The sequence below is a fragment of the Dipodomys merriami genome, unplaced genomic scaffold (genome assembly GCF_024711535.1).
Source record: "Dipodomys merriami isolate MVZ:Mamm:240054 unplaced genomic scaffold, mDipMer1.0.p SCAF_21, whole genome shotgun sequence".
Classification (NCBI taxonomy): domain Eukaryota; kingdom Metazoa; phylum Chordata; class Mammalia; order Rodentia; family Heteromyidae; genus Dipodomys; species Dipodomys merriami.
This window is the reverse complement of record NW_027203493.1, coordinates 17,870,557-17,885,837: the sequence shown is the minus strand read 5'-3', so window position 1 is coordinate 17,885,837 and position 15,281 is coordinate 17,870,557. Positions and strand designations below refer to the sequence as shown.

The 15,281-nt window shown below is 46.6% G+C and overlaps 1 protein-coding gene across 3 annotated transcripts in view; it reads left to right on the top strand.

Annotated features, from left to right (window-relative positions):
* The window catches only part of Tcp11l1 (t-complex 11 like 1), a 29,941-nt gene extending 15,002 nt beyond the window's left edge, over positions 1-14,939 (top strand). For all 3 annotated transcript variants that reach the window (XM_070032639.1, XM_070032641.1, XM_070032642.1), the window contains exons 5-10: positions 688-908; positions 3,450-3,586; positions 6,005-6,201; positions 9,885-10,066; positions 12,521-12,693; positions 14,506-14,939. In XM_070032639.1, coding sequence (XP_069888740.1) covers positions 688-908; positions 3,450-3,586; positions 6,005-6,201; positions 9,885-10,066; positions 12,521-12,693; positions 14,506-14,705 — 1,110 coding nt within the window. In that variant the 3' untranslated portion in view covers positions 14,706-14,939. The remainder of the gene's footprint in view (positions 1-687; positions 909-3,449; positions 3,587-6,004; positions 6,202-9,884; positions 10,067-12,520; positions 12,694-14,505) is intronic.
* The last annotated feature ends 342 nt before the right edge of the window (positions 14,940-15,281 follow it).

Here is a 15,281-nt window from a genome sequence, read left to right as displayed (position 1 = left end):
CTACAGTGATGAAAGTGTCTACGGTCTGTGAAGCTACTGCCCCAAAAGTGGGGGATCCCATTCTACAAAAAGAGAGGTGGTGTCCCTTCCTTGACTCAACCATCTCCTTCAGGCTCAAACACCATCTCCCTTCTTCAGGACCTACACTTTTTAATGTTCAAGGCTTTCTCTCCTTCCCCTCTCAGCAGGAGGGGTAATGGTGGATGTGGCCTCTTGTACCTCTCCTTTCTCTTTCTTCCACTTCCTTTTACCCTCTGACCTATTCTTCTTTAGACTTCTTGATTGTCAATCTCTGTCACATCCAGCAATTGTTTGGTTTCTATTTCCTTTCTAACTGCCCAAGGGGCTCAAAACCCCAACAATCCATCCTTTCACTACCTTCTTTTTTTGGGGTAGATGGAATGGACTGAAATTGGAAGGGTAGGAGGTACATCAATAAAGAGGAAACCACCAAGCTGAAAAAAAAAAAAAAAAAAGGCTAGCATGCTACCACTTGAGCCATAGCACCACTTCTGGCTTTTTTTTTCTGCTTATGTGGTGCTGAGGAATCGAACCCAGGGCCTCATGCATGCAAGGCAAGCGCTCTACCACTGAGCCACCTTCTCAGCCCCTCTTTTATAATAATTTTTTTAAAAAGGAAACCAGACTAAGAAACTTTTGATTAAACTTCGCTGTGCTCTCTTGAAGATACTCTTATCTTTCTTGCTGCCTGGTCACACTCGATTGAGGAACCAGATAACGGAAGTCTTGGATCTGGATCTGATAAAGCAAGAAGCAGAAAATGGAGCCCTAGACATTTCCAAGCTGGCAGAATTTATTATTGACATGATGGGGACACTGTGTGCACCTGCTCGAGATGAGGAAGTTAACAAACTAAAGGATATTAAGGAACTAGTGCCCCTGTTCAGGTATGGAAATGTATCAGTCACTGGGCAGCCAAATGCAAAACCTGTTTTCAGATTTCAGCTTCCTGAAGTGGAGAGACTCATGCGTTGAAAACATAACTAAAGCAAACATGACTTAAAATACTGAAAAGTAGGAAGAAGGAAGAAATTTACCCACATCACTGGTTTCATTTTGATGTTGATGCCAGATTTTTCTATTTCATACATCATTCTCCTTAACATTTCATTTGAAAAATGCCATACCTATAAGAAAGTTTTAGGAAGAGTACCATCAGTTCAAGAGTTTACATGTCACATTGCTGTGTGTGTGTGTGTGTGTGTGTGTGTGTGTGTGTGTGTGTGTGTGTGTGTGTGTGTGTGTGTGTGTGTGTGTGTGTGTGTGTGTGTGTGTGTGTGTGTGTGTGTGTGTGTGTGTGTGTGTGTGTGTGTGTGTGTAAGTGTCCCTCTCACTTTCTGAGGGTTAGTGGCAGACATTGTGCCATATTACTCCTAAATATTTCAACAACTGTTTCCCAAGAATATGGTCATTTAAAAAGTATATTTAAGCTAGGGGCCAGTGGCTCATGCCTATAATCCGAGCTACTCAGGTGGCTGAGATTTGAGGATCACAGTTCTAAGCCAGCCCAGGTAGGAAAGTCCGTGAGACTCTTATCTCCAATTTACCACCAGAAACCCGGAAGTGGAGCTGTGGCTCAAGTGGTAGAGCACTAGCCTTGATCTGAAGAGCTGAGGGACAGCACCCAGGCCCAGTGTTCAAGCTCCACAACCAACAATTAAAACAAACAAATATAAATAAATATATATTTAAACTTTTGCCAAAAAAATTAAAGAAATTTAACATAAAAAATCTTTCTAGCCGGGCGCCAGTGGTAATCCTAGCTATTCAAGAAGCTGCAATCTGAGGATTGAGGTTCAAGGCCAGCCCAAACAGGAAAGTCCCTGAGACTCTTATCTCCAATAAACCACTCAGGAAAATGGAAGTGGCACTGTGGCTCAAAGTGGTAGAGTGCTCGCCTTGAGCTGAAGAGCTGAGGGACAGCGCCTAGGCCCAGAGTTCAAGCCCCATGACCGGAAAAATAAAAATCTTTCTAGTAACACAGTTTTTGTTTCATCTTTTGGATATTAAAAAAAAAATGTTTTTGGGGGCTGGGAAGTTGGCTCAGTGGTAGAGCGCTTGCCTTGCATGCCTGAGGCCCTGGGTTCGATTCCTCAGCACCACATAAGCAGAAAGAAAAAAGCCGGAAGTGGCGCTGTGGCTCAAGTGGTAGAGCGCTAGCCTTGAGCTGAAGAGCTGAGGGACAGCACCAGGCCCAGAGTTCAGGCCCCACGACCAGACCCAAAAAAAAAAAAAGTTTTTGGATATGGTGAGAATCAAGCCAAGTGCTCCACCACTGAACTGTATTTCTAGTCCAATATTTAATTTTCAATATATATAGTTATGATCAGATTTCATTAATTTTTAAGCTAGTATAGGCAAAGAAGTGACATAATGCTGCCTGAGAAATTAGTATTTGGGTAAATGCTTAGTTTTCCTGGAAATTAAGAAATGTTTTTCCAGGTATTGGTGGCTCACACTTACAATCCTAGCTATTCAGGAGGCTGAGATCCGAAGATTGCAGTTCAAAGCCAGCAGAGGCAGAAAAGTCCATGAGACTCTTATCTTCAACAAATTATTCAGGGCTGGGAAGGAGGCTCAGTGGTAGAAAGCTTGCCTTGCATGCATGAGTCCCTGGGTTCGATTCCTCAGCACCACATAAGCAGAAAAACCCAGAAGTGGCACTGTGGCTCAAGTGGTAAAGCACTAGATTTGAGCTGAAGAGCTGAGGGACAGCACCCAAGCCCAGAGTTCAGGCACTACAACCGATTAAAAAAAAAAAAAAATTAGTCGGGTGCTGGTGGCTCACGCCTGTAATCCTAGCTACTCAGGAGGATGAGATTTGAGGCTCATGGTTCAAAGCCAGCCCGGGCAGGAAGCTCCGTGAAACTCTTATCTCCAATAAACCACCAGAAAACCAGAAGTGGTGCTGTAGCTCAAGTGGTAGAGCACTAGCCTTGTAGAGGAGTGTAGGGATAACCTTCAGATCCAGAGTTCAAGCCCCACAACCGACAGGAAAAAAAAAAATTAGAAAAAGCTGGAAGTGGCACTGTGGCTCAAGTGGTAGAGCTCTAGCCTTGAGAAAAAGAATCACAGGGACTGTGCCCAGGCCCTGAGTTCAAGCCTCAGTACTGGCACCTAGGAAAAAAAGTTTTATGAAGCCTGAAGCTGGTGGCTCACACTATAACACTGGCTTTTTCACTCAAAGCTAAGCACCTACCACTTGGGCCACAGGCTCCCCTTCCAGCTTTTTGGTTGTTAATTGGATATATAAGTTAATCGAGAATAAGAGTCTCACAGACTTTTCTTTCCAGACTGGTTTCTAATCTCAATTCTTAAATCTAAGTCTTTGGAGTAGCTAGGATTATAGAGGAGAGCAACTGGTAGCTGGCTAATTTTTTTTTTCTTAATCTAAAAAGTGCCTGGCTATAAATCCTTATTTCCTTCAGGGCGATTTTTTCTGTGTTGGACCTAATGAAAATGGACATGGCCAATTTTGCCATCACTAGCATCCGGCCCCACCTCATGCAGCAGTCGGTTGAATACGAGAGGAAGAAGTTCCAGGAGTTTTTGGAGAAACAGCCAAGTATGTGTCATACTTTGTGGTTTCTTAAATTTTTTTTTCACTTTAGTTGCTGTGGCTTGTTGAATAACAGTATTTTTTCAAAACAAAACTAAAATTATGAGAATAATCTACTTTGAAGAAGGAGAAACATAAGCTGGTAGGACTACATCGAGAATTGTTCAGGATTAAAAAGAAAACTTAATTGGCAAGCAAAAGCAATATGGGTAGGGCATGAGTATAGAAATGAAAAAGAGTGGGCTGGGAAGGTGGCTCAGTGGTAGAGTGCTTTCCTTACATGCATGAGGCCCTGGGTTCGATTCACCACCACATAAGCAGAAAAGGCCGGAAGTGGCGCTGTGGCTCAAGTGGTAGAGTGCTAGCCTTGAGTTGAAGAGCTGAGGATCAGTGCCCAGGCCCAGAGTTCAGGCCCCACAACCAACAAAAAAAAAAAAAGAAAGAAAAAAAAAGAAAAAGTGAAAATCTTCTTTTTTTTTTTTAAGTGAAAGTAGCAGTTTGAGTTTTATTTTCATGACATCTTTGTTGTTGTTGTTGTTGTTGTTATTGTTTTTGGCTAGTCCTAAGATTTGAAATCAGGGTGTGGGTGCTGTCCTGGAGGTTTTTTGCTCAAGGCTAGTGCTCTACCACTTGAGCTACAGCTCCACTTCCAGATATTTTCTTTGTAGTTAGTTGGAGATAAGAGTTTCACAGGCTTTCCTGCCCAAGCTAGATTTGAACCATGGTCCTCAGATTTGGGCCCTTGGAGTAGCTAGGATTTACAAACATGAGCTATCAGTGCCTAGTGATGACATACTTCTTGTGAGTTCATTTACTCTTCTCCTATTTATTGGAGATAGCAGACATTTCACTTTATTTCTGGTCTATATGCATGTCTCTCTCCATGCTCAGGAAAAGTCTGCTTTATTTATTTATTTATTTTTTTTTTCAAGCTAGCCTAAAATGTGATTCTCCTATTTATACTTCTTGTATAGTTGGAATGACAAATGTGTACCACCATGCTATGCTTTTTACTGGTTGAGATGGGGTTTTGTGTACTTTTTGCTCAGGCTGTCTCAGAATGATCATTCTCCCAAACTCCATCTCCTAAGTCACTCCCCATACTTTCAGTCATGAGTTATGGTGCCAACCAAAAAAGTCCCATTTTTATCAACCTCTCAGAATACTGCAGGAAAGCAAAGGAGTATAGAATGTGAAACTCTATTGTATTTTGAGTGAGGTTTTGTTTTTGTTTTGGTGTCTGTGTTGGCAGTTGATGTTCTGGGCAAACTTCAGTCTTCAGATACAGTTTATGCTGAAATCCATTCAGGGTCCAGCTATATTGATGACAAGATGAGAATGGCAGTCTGGATAGAGCGTGTGGCCTGATCAGATTAGTTCATCCAGTGCCCCAAGCAGTTGGCTCCTCCAGTACCAGACAGAGAAGTCTGAGGGGTGCATGGGAACAGGAGGAGTTAGGAAGAGCACAGTAGAAGTGTTGTAAGAAGAAGTTGACATTGTCCCTCTCAGGAGACTCCAGGAGGCATAAGTATGGAAGCTGAAGAGCCTTAGTGTTAGAAGGAGGTACCAGAGAGACAAGATATAGTGAAAGTGCCAAAGTGGAAGCCTCACCATGGTCCTTGGCTGTCAGAGCCTGGTGCTTCTCTACAGTATAGTTCAATATTTCCAAAGCTGGTAACTGCAGAGAATGCTGTCTGCAGAACGCTGAAGGTAGATAGGCCAGATGGTTTGGCAGTCCAAATGAACTGAGCTGTGGGGATCAGGAGCCCGCAGAGAACAGAGGAGTGGACTGTAAGCTACCGCCTCGCTGCCTGCCCACTGGGCTTCATGGAGGGCTCTGTGGGTAGACTGCAATAACTCCAGGCCCTTAGAGGCAAACTTTTTGCTCTTTCTGTATATCCTTAGGGTATCTGCTGCACAGCTCAGCTTAGACAAGCAAAAGGAGCATGCTGGCAGATGAAGGTCAACCAATGGCTCCCCAGTGCTCACAGCACCATGGGCTTCACATCAAACACTGAGCTGTGGGGAATCCTGGCTGATGAGGGTGAGACGTGGACAAGAGAAGGCAAGGCAAAGGACACGCTACTCAGGGCTGTCTCCAGGGGGTTCTACCCCGTGTGTCTCTAGGCAAGAACTTTGGCCGTCTCACAGAGCTGGAATCTTCACAGCTTCCAGCTACATTGCATGCAGTGCTCAGGGTAGGCAGAGCAGGAAGGCAGGCTTGTCAAGCACCTGTGGGCAGCAAGGCTTGCCAGGTGTTGTATCAGAACAGTCTGGCAGGTGAGTGGTGCACACTTGTCTACATCAGAAATCTGGTATTTTGCCTAGACCACATGCTATTGGTTGTGATGTTTATTCTCTACAGTAATTCCAAGAAGCATTCCCCCTAAGTGTCAGGATAATTTTTGCAGCTTTGTTTTTCAGATTCCCTAGACTTTGTTACCCAGTGGCTAGAAGAAGCCTCGGGTGACCTCATGACTCAGAAGTACAAACATGCCCTGCCGGCTGCAGGAGAGGCCGCTGGCTCTGGAGATGCTCCCGCGCTGACTCCCGTGGCTGTCCAGAATTACGCATACCTGAAGCTTCTGAAATGGGACCACCTTCGGAGGCCTTTCCCCGAGGTAGGTGCTGCCCAACTCCCACGCTTCTCTTTGTGCCACTGGATTTTTTTTTAGAGTAGCATTCTGATAAAATTCACCTACAATTCACATTCATGGTGCATTTTAGTGCATTTTCACAATTATGAAACAACTATGACTATTTACTTGAGAACATTCCATCACTCCAAAAGAAACTCTGTGCCCATTGACCGTCACTACCCTTTCTCCCTCACTTCCTCCCCCTACTGATATCCTGCTCTCTGGGGATTTCCCTTTTCTGGAAATTTCTAGAATCATTCAGTTGGGGCCTTTTGTGTCTAAGCTTTTCTTTTTTCTTTTTATTTATTTATTTATTTTTGCTGCTCATGGGGCCTGAACTCTGGGCCTGGGCGCTGTCCCTCAGCTCTTCAGCTCAAGGCTAGTGCTCTACCACTTAAGCTACAGCGCCACTTCCGGCTTTTTTCTTTTTGCTTATGTGGTACTGAGGAATCGAACCCAGGGCCTCAGGCGTGCAAGGCAAGTGCTCTACCACTGAGCCACCTTCCCAGCCCTAAGCTTTTCTTATGAAGCATACTATTTACCCATGTTGTAGCATGTATGAGCAGCTCCTTTTATCCCCCTCCCTTTTTTTCTTTCATTTGTGTTTGTTTTGAGACAGAACTTTGCTATGTAGCCCAAGGTAGTCCCAAATTTCTGATCCTCCTGCCTCAGCCTCCTAAGTGGTAGGATTACAGGCATGCACCATCACACCTGGCTTTTCTTGTGATTTTTCTTGTGGTAAAATACACATGCCTTAAAGTTGCTTCTACCATCGCTACTGTACAGTTAAGCAGCACTGAGTGCATTCACATTGTTGTGTAACAATCACCACTGTCTATCTCCGGAATGTTTCTATTGTCCCACACTATAAAACCCCACCCATCAGATGGTTGTCTTCCCCCCACCCCTCTAGCTGTGTGTATACTATTGTAACCATTCTAGGTACTGAATAATGGATCCCACTATGTGGGTATACCACATTTTATTTATTTCTCTGTTGATGAGCATTTAGGTTGTTTCTACTTTCTTGAGGATGGGGGACAGTCATGGAGGTTGAACTCAGGGCTTTGTTCTCATTGGGCAGAACCCACACCTCCAGCCCTTTTTGCTTTCCTTCTGTTTTTTTGCTTGGGCTTGCCTGGGCCACAATTTTCCCATCCATGTTCTGAGCATAGCTAGGATGACAAAGCATATGTCCCTGTAGCCAACTTTGAACATGATGCCCCAGGCTCTACCTCTCAGTAACTAGCATTGCAGGTGTACAGGGCTTTCACTTTTGACTGTTTGCAATTTTCTTAATTGCACATTAGGATTAGAACATGGTGACTTTAAGATTAACCTTTTAAGAATCTACTAGCAATGGCATCATTCTACAGCTCTTCAGGCAACTATAATACAATTTATGTTGCTGAATTTTTCTTTTTTTTTGAGGGTTAGGGATGGAGAGCAGTGCAAGAGATTGAATTGAGGGCTTTGTACCTGCTAGTTAAGTGCTCTTGCCCTGAGCTATAGCCCTGGCCTTGTTTTTTTGAATCAGGTGTTGCTAAGTACCAAGTAACCCTGGCTGGTCACTCAACCCAAGTGCCTCCAGCCTTAGCCATCTGCCACTTACCTAGCTTTTATCTTCATCTTTACTGAAACCACAACATTGAACTGGGTGTGGTAGTTCATACCTGTATTCCCAGCACTCAGAAGTTTGAGACTGGAGGGTCTGAGTTCCAGGTCATTCTGAGTTACATAATAAGAGCCTGTTTCAATTAAAAAACAAAAACAAAAAACTCACAACTACGTATTGCTGTATAGCTTTTTAGAAAATTCTTCCCCTTCCTGGCTGTACAATGTTTTTGCCTTCTTTTCCTTTTCAGTACAAGTACTACAGTAATTATTAAAGGGCTGATTAAACAATGAGTTCCCCATTTTATCCAGAAATAATTCTCCCCCTGTTTTTTTTTTTTTTTAGGGTGCTTGTACTTCCTATCTCTAGCCTTACATCGTACTACTTCTCTAAATACCTTTCTCATAAGTTTCTTATACTTCTACTTTAAAAAAATCTGTAAGTTTCATAGGCTGGGAAGGTGGCTCAGTGGTAGAGTGCTTAACTTGTATGCATGAGGCCCTGGGTTCAATTCCTCAGCACCACCTAAGCAGAAAAAGCCGGAAGTAGTGCTGTGACTTAAGTGGTAGAGCACTAGCCTTGAGCTGAAAAGCTGAGGGACAGTGCCCAGGCCCAGCGTTCAGGCCCCATGATTGACAAAAAGAAACAAAAAACCCTGTAAGTTTCAGATTTTACTCTTGTCTCAGAGTTCCCTGTTGGTGCTGGAGGAGGGGCTCACAGCAGTGTGGGATTGTAGGGAAGGGTTCATTTGTGAATGGTGGCATGTGATCTTCTGGAGAGAAGTTCTTGGCTTGACATTCCTCTCAAAGCATGGCTGAGAGGAGATGGTGCTTTCCTCGGGGGAGAGGCATCTGTTCTTTTTTTTTTTTTTTTTTTGGTCGGTCGTGGGGCTTGAACTCTGGGCTTGGGCGCTGTCCCTCAGCTCTTCAGCTCAAGGCCATCACTCTACTGCTTGAGCCACAGCACCACTTCTGGTTTTCTAGTGGTTTATTGGAGACCAGAGTCTCATGGACTTCCCTGTCCGGGAAGTAGCTAGGATTACAGGCGTGAGCCACCGGTGCCCGGCAGAGGCATTGTCCTCCAGCCCTGCTCACTGTTGCCATTACTGTGATGTAGCAATGGACACTGTTGGTAAATGATACTGAGCGGTATTTAACGACAGAGTCCTCACCCATCAGCAATAATTTTACATACTGGAAACTTGGAGCTCTGAACTCCCAGTTGTGAATACCTTCATTTGGCATCTCCTTCCTTAAAGTTTGACTATCCTGTGAAAACTCAGATCTGAGGTCCCCAGATCCAGCCCCGTTCTGCTGCTTTTCCCTGTCCCCGGCTCAGCAGGACCACAGCTGTCTGTAACAGGGGACAAGTGCTCCCACCAGTGGACGCAGATGACCGCTTTCTAGGCTGCTGTGGTTGCTCCAGCCCTGCTCTGTCCACTGCTCTTTCTTATTCTTGTCATTGTTCACTTGCCAGTTCTTGAGAGCGTCCTCTGTGTTGGGTGCCCAGAGGGAGGCCAGGGGGAGTGAGTGTAGGCTCTGCCCTCAAGGAGCCCCTCCCTCCATTGCCCTGCAGGGTGACTTCCTGATTTGCTGGGGACAGACTGCACCACAGTCCTGAACAAACTAGAAGTAGTCCCAGCTTTGTTCTCAGTGCCCTTTCGTCTCTAATGGTTGTCACTCCTGTGGACGGAGGTTAGCTCTACCAGCCACTTTACATGTGTGATTTTTTTCCACCTTTCACACAGGCCCTGCAAGGTGGGAAACCCCGTCTTACACATGCCTCAGAGTTAAAGAGACTTGCTTGACACAGGCTATCAGGTCCGAATTTACAGCCAGGTGTGCTTCAGCCTCTTAGCAAGTGTGTTGTGCTGCATCTTTCTCAGCAAGAAGGGCACTGAGATGGAAAGAAAGGCTACAAAAGCTGCCCAGGGCTCTGAAGAGACTAGGAAATCCTGAGGAAAACTGAGGCAGGCTGGGCTGGGGCTGTGCTGCCCTCTGCTGGCCATCCTGAATCTGCTTGACAATGATTTCTCTCTCGTTCTTTATAGACTGTTTTGATGGACCAGCGTCGCTTCCAAGAGCTCCAGCTTCAGCTGGAGCAACTAACCATCCTGGGAGCTGTGTTGCTGGTCACGTTCAGCACGGTAGCCCCTGTGATTTCCAGCCAGACTGACTTTGCTGAGAAGCTCAAGATGATTGTGAAGATTCTGCTAGCTGATATGCATCTGCCGTGAGTGGCCGGGGCTGGTGGAGTGTGGGCCTCTAGTGAGCAAGTGCGAGTGGTGGGTAGCAGTGAACGCCTGGAGCAGGCGCTCCCAGGGTGAGGCTGGAACTTTGCTCTCTAACTTTGTTTACCAGTGAAGACTGCTCTGGAGTTCACGGAGGGCCATAGGGTTGCGCTCCAGTGAACTAGTTAGCAAGATTCTAGAATAGTGCTTTGCACATGTTTGTGTCAGATCCTGAAGTAAGAAATTCTATCTAATGTAACTGAAACAAAACCCCCACATAATGGAACTTAACTGAATTGTGTTTAATACATCCTGATACTTTCCATTAAAGTTTTTTTTCTGGTTGCTACCCACTGAATGGCTTTCACAACCAACTAGCTGTAAAACACAGCGTTAGAGAAACCAAGGTACCAACCAGCTAGTCAGTGATTAGCTCCCTACCAAGCTCTTGAAGAGGAAGTCCAGGCACACACCAGATCTTGCATGTTCCTTGTAGCCTTCCATGCCACCATGACCAGGCCATGCTATAATGCAGCACAAGTCACGTCTGTGAAGTCTTTTGTTTTTGGTCAGTCGTGGGGCTTGAACTCTGGGCCTGGGTGCTGTCTCTGAGCTTGTCAGCTCAAGGCTAGCGCTCTACCACTTGAGCCACAGTGCCACTTTTGGTTTTCTGGTTGTTAATCGGAGATAAGAATCTCATGGACTTCACTGCCCAGGCTGGCTTTGGAGCACGATCCTCAGATCTCAGCCTCCTGGGTGGCTAGAATTGCAGGCTTGAGCCACCAGCACCGGCTTGTGAAATCTTTAACAACTCCTCCTGCGGTGTGGTCTTGTGAGCTGGTTTATGTGAGGTACAGCACATAGAATGGTTTGGAATGGTTCTAAGTGAGTCCAGCATCCGACAAGGCCCAGTTCAGGTGCAGGCAGTCACCCCCTGCTCCCGTCCCCGCATTCTAACCTTTACCCAGAGGAGAGCTTGCACTGCTGAGCTCGCACAGGTGGGCTTGGTCAGCGCAGTGCGTCAGTGCTTTGTCCATGCGTATGACTAGGGTGTGAGTCAGCCCAAGGAGGCTGTTAGCTCAGTTGATTCTAGCCATGGGCTCTTACCAAAATTCCCCTGCCAGTAGAACTGCTCTATCCAAGCTGCCTGTAGGGCTGGGAATGTGGCTTAGTGGTAGAGTGTTTGCCTAGCATTCATGAAGCCCTGGGTTTGATTCCTCAGTACTACATACACAGAAACAAGCTGGAAGTGGTGCTGTGGCTCAAGTGGTAGAGGGCTAGCCTTGAGTAAAAGAAGCTCAGGGACAGTGTCCAGGCCCTGAGTTCAAGCCCCAGGAATGGCAAAAAAAAAAAAAAAAAAAGCTGCCAGGTGGGGGTGGGGGTGGGGGGGTGAGGCAGATCAGCCGGGAGCTTTCTAAGAATCCACCCGGCATTCCCGTAACGGCCCAGGCGGTAGAGGACTGCCCAGAGTTGGTACCAGTGAGTCCCCAGGCCTGCTCCCTCACTCCCCAGAAAGTCCAGACCTTCTACTGTGCAGAGGGTCTAGACCCACAGCAGCCCTTAGTTTGTCCTTACATATAGATGGGAAGTACTCAGTAAATTGTAGTCATTATTAAAGTAGCTAAAAATTAAATGCCTTTCCCACCGGGAGCCTAAGAAGTTTGGGAGGGGTGCAAGGAATCGAGGTGTCCTTTTAAGATTTGTAATACTGCCGGGCGCCGGTGGCTCACGCCTGTAATCCTAGCTACTCAGGAGGCTGAGATCTGAGGATCGCGGTTCAAAGCCAGCCCGGGCAGGAGAGACCGTGAGACTCCTATCTCCAATAAACCACCAGAAAACCGGAAGTGGCGCTGTAGCTCAAGTGGTAGAGCGCTCGCCTTGAGCTGAAGAGCTGAGGGACAGCGTCCAGGCCCAGAGTTCAATCCCCACGACCGACAAAAAAAAAAAAAAAAAAAAAAAAGATTTGTAATACTACAGAATATTGCTCAGTTTGTAAAGGGCCTGCCTGCGCACAAAAGCCTGGGTTTGACCCCTCCCCGAGCACAGCTAAAACAACAGAAAGTGAAGGCATCCGCATGTTCCAAGATTGAAAATGGGTAAAAGAGAGCTCAGTGAACACGCTCCCTCCCACTCTCAGCTCATAGCTGCAAATTCCGTGTTCTCATGCCAGAGGTTTTCTGTTACTACCACACACCAGTAAGGAGTGATGCTGGTGTCATGTGTCATCTGAGCTGGGCCCCTTCCCGTGTTCCCTGTTGTAGAGAGGTGGGTTGGAAGTTCTTCCCAGTCAGGGGGTGCAGGTGAAGGGTCAGAGAGCATGGAGGGGAGCCAGGGGGTCCCCTGAAGTAGTCAGTCCACTGGTTGGTGCTGGGGCTGTCCTCAGGGCAGAGCTGGTGGGGCTGGTGGGAGCTGCACATCGCGCCCTCTCCCCTGACTCCTCTCCTTCTCTGCTCCAGCTCCTTCCATCTAGAGAACGCTCTCACTTCCACCGGGGAAAAAGTGTGTCTGGAGGTGAGCAGCCGCCTCTCCCAGTGCGGCTTCTCCCCATTCTCCACGGACAAGGAGACTGTGCTCAAGGGCCAGATTCTAGCTGTGGCCAGCCCTGAGGACCCCATTCGCAGGATCATGGGTATGTATGTATGTATGTATGTATGTATGTATGTATGTATGTATGTATGTATGTATGTATGTATATGTGTGTGTGTGTGTGTGTGTATAGGTACTGAGGCCTGGGTGCTGTGTCCTGTAGGTTTTTCGCTGTAGGCTGGCATTCTGTCTCTGGAGTCACAACACCACTTCCTGTTTTTTTTCTGTCAGTTGAAGAGTCTTACAGACATTCTTAAGAGACTTTGCGGGCTGGGAAGGTGGCTCAGTGGAAGAGTGCATGCCTTGCATGCATGAGGCCCTGGGTTCAATTCCTCAGTACCACATATGCAGGAAAAAGCCAGAAGTGGTGTTGTGGCTCAAGTGGTAGAGCGCTAGCCTTAAGCTAAAGAGCTGAGGGACAGCGCCCAGGCCCAAAGTTCAGGTACCACGACTGACCCAAAAAAAAAAAAAAAAGAGAGACTTTGCTTCCCTGAGCTGGCTTCAGAATCTCTATCCTCATATCTCAGCCTCTTGAGTAGCTAGGATTACAGACGTGAGTCACTAGCACCCAAAACTGAATGTTTCTTTGTTTTGTAAGGCTATACAGGAGAGTATAAAACATGGGTGATATTAAAATATTCATCCATAATCTTAAATAGGACAAGGCTTCAATGGTAGTGACTTACTCCAGTGTCTGGACTTGCACTGTAGGTGCCAAAGAATGGAGCTCATAGCGGGCACTGGTGGCTCACGCCTGTAATCCTGGCTACTCAGGAGGCTGAGATCTGAGGATCGTGGTTCAAAGCCAGCCCAGCAGGAAAGTCCAGGAGACTCTTATCTCCAGTAAACCACAGCAATCCGGAAGTGGCATTGTGGCTCAAGTGGTAGAGTGCTAACCTTGAGCTGAAGAGCTAAGGGACAGCATGCAGGCCCAGAGTTCAAGCCCCATAAGCGACCAAAAAAAAAAAAAAAGAGAAGAAGAGCACAATGACAGCGCCCAAGCCCAGAGTTCAAGCTCCACAACCAGAAAAAAAAAAAAAAAAGGAGCTCATGCTTCTTTCATGTGGACTTAGCAGGAAAAGGGACATCACGGGTTCCGTGGCTCCTCCCCCTCTTCTTCCTTGTTTCTGTCTCTTCCTGTCCTTCCAGGGCTGGGATTGAACCCATGGCCCAGCTCGTGCTCTCCGGAGTGCACACCCAGCCCTCTTGTCTGTTTTGGCTCTGTGATTCCTGCTGTCTTTTCCTTGCTATGTTGTTTTGAACAATGGCTGAGAGTGGAACATGCCAGCATCCCAGTTGCTCTTTGGTCATCCACAGGCAATCTTTTTTTTTTTGTTTTTCTTGGGTCCGGTCGTGGGGCCTGAACTCTGGGCCTGGGCGCTGTCCCTCAGCTCTTCAGCTCAAGGCTAGTGCTCTATCACTTGAGCCACAGTGCCACTTCCGGCTTTTTTCTTTTTGCTTATGTGGTGCTGAGGAATCGAACCCAGGGCCTCAAGGCATGCAAGGCAAGTGCTCTACCACTGAGCCACCTTCCCAGCCCCTCCACAGGCATTCTTAATTGCACATGGGTTTGAACTTCTCCTAGGGAGCAGCGTCATGTTCCAGGCATTGTGAGGCTACGGAGAGGATGGGGACTGTGCTAGGCCTAGTTTCTGTCTTCTTGAAACTCTGTGGAGCAGGAGGTCCACATTACAACTGGGACAAATGCTCAGAAGTACAAGATGCTGAGTGCGTGAACTGGAGATGATAGGAAAGAATTTCCGCAGATGGTTGTTAAACCAAGGACTGAAGCCTAATGAGAAGTTTGTCAGGTCATCTTGAATGAGTAGCTGCTAATGCCCCTTCTGCCTTGCAGAGTCCCGAATCATCACCTTCCTGGAAACCTACCTTGCCTCTGGTCAGCAGAAGCCATTGCCCACTGTGCCTGGGGGATTGAGTCCCATTCAGAGAGAGCTGGAGGAAGTTGCTGTGAGGTTCGTTCGCCTGGTCAACTATAACAAGATGGTCTTCTGCCCCTACTATGATGCAATCCTCAGTAAGCTCCTCCAACCCTAACTGTGTGCTCCCTCCAGCAGCAGTATTAGTCACTCTCCTCGGAATACTTGTTCTCAACTATACCGATGCTTTGGAAAATGGCTACGTAGTACATTGCTATTTAACAGCACTGATTCCAATGGAAGGACTGTCTATCGCTGTTGAAAAGACTTGTTGAAGAATGCACTGAATTCTATTTTGAGAGATTGTATTTATGAGTGTAAGTTTACAAATCAAAGCTTTTTGTTATCTTAAGTGTTATAGATAACACTCAGCTTTTAGCAGCTGACTGCCTCTGTCTCCGTTCCCACCCCTTGGCAAGTGTAGCACCATGTTCTCCCAAGAAGGTGGGACCTCTCTCTTCTGAGCAGTTCTTTCAAATTCCCCATGCCGAGAGCTACCCAGAGTCCAAGGGACTAAGCCATGACTTTTACCTCTTGTCCCTCCCTGGAACAGCCTTCTAGTCCTTCCCCTCCAAGTATTTCATGTCAGAAGGGCTACCAGTAGTCTTACTGTCCCTCCTCTCCTGTCTTCTGCTTCCTCTGTGCCTGGAGTCCTTTTGTTCTATGGAAGACTGACTTGAGTCTTGAGGCTGTT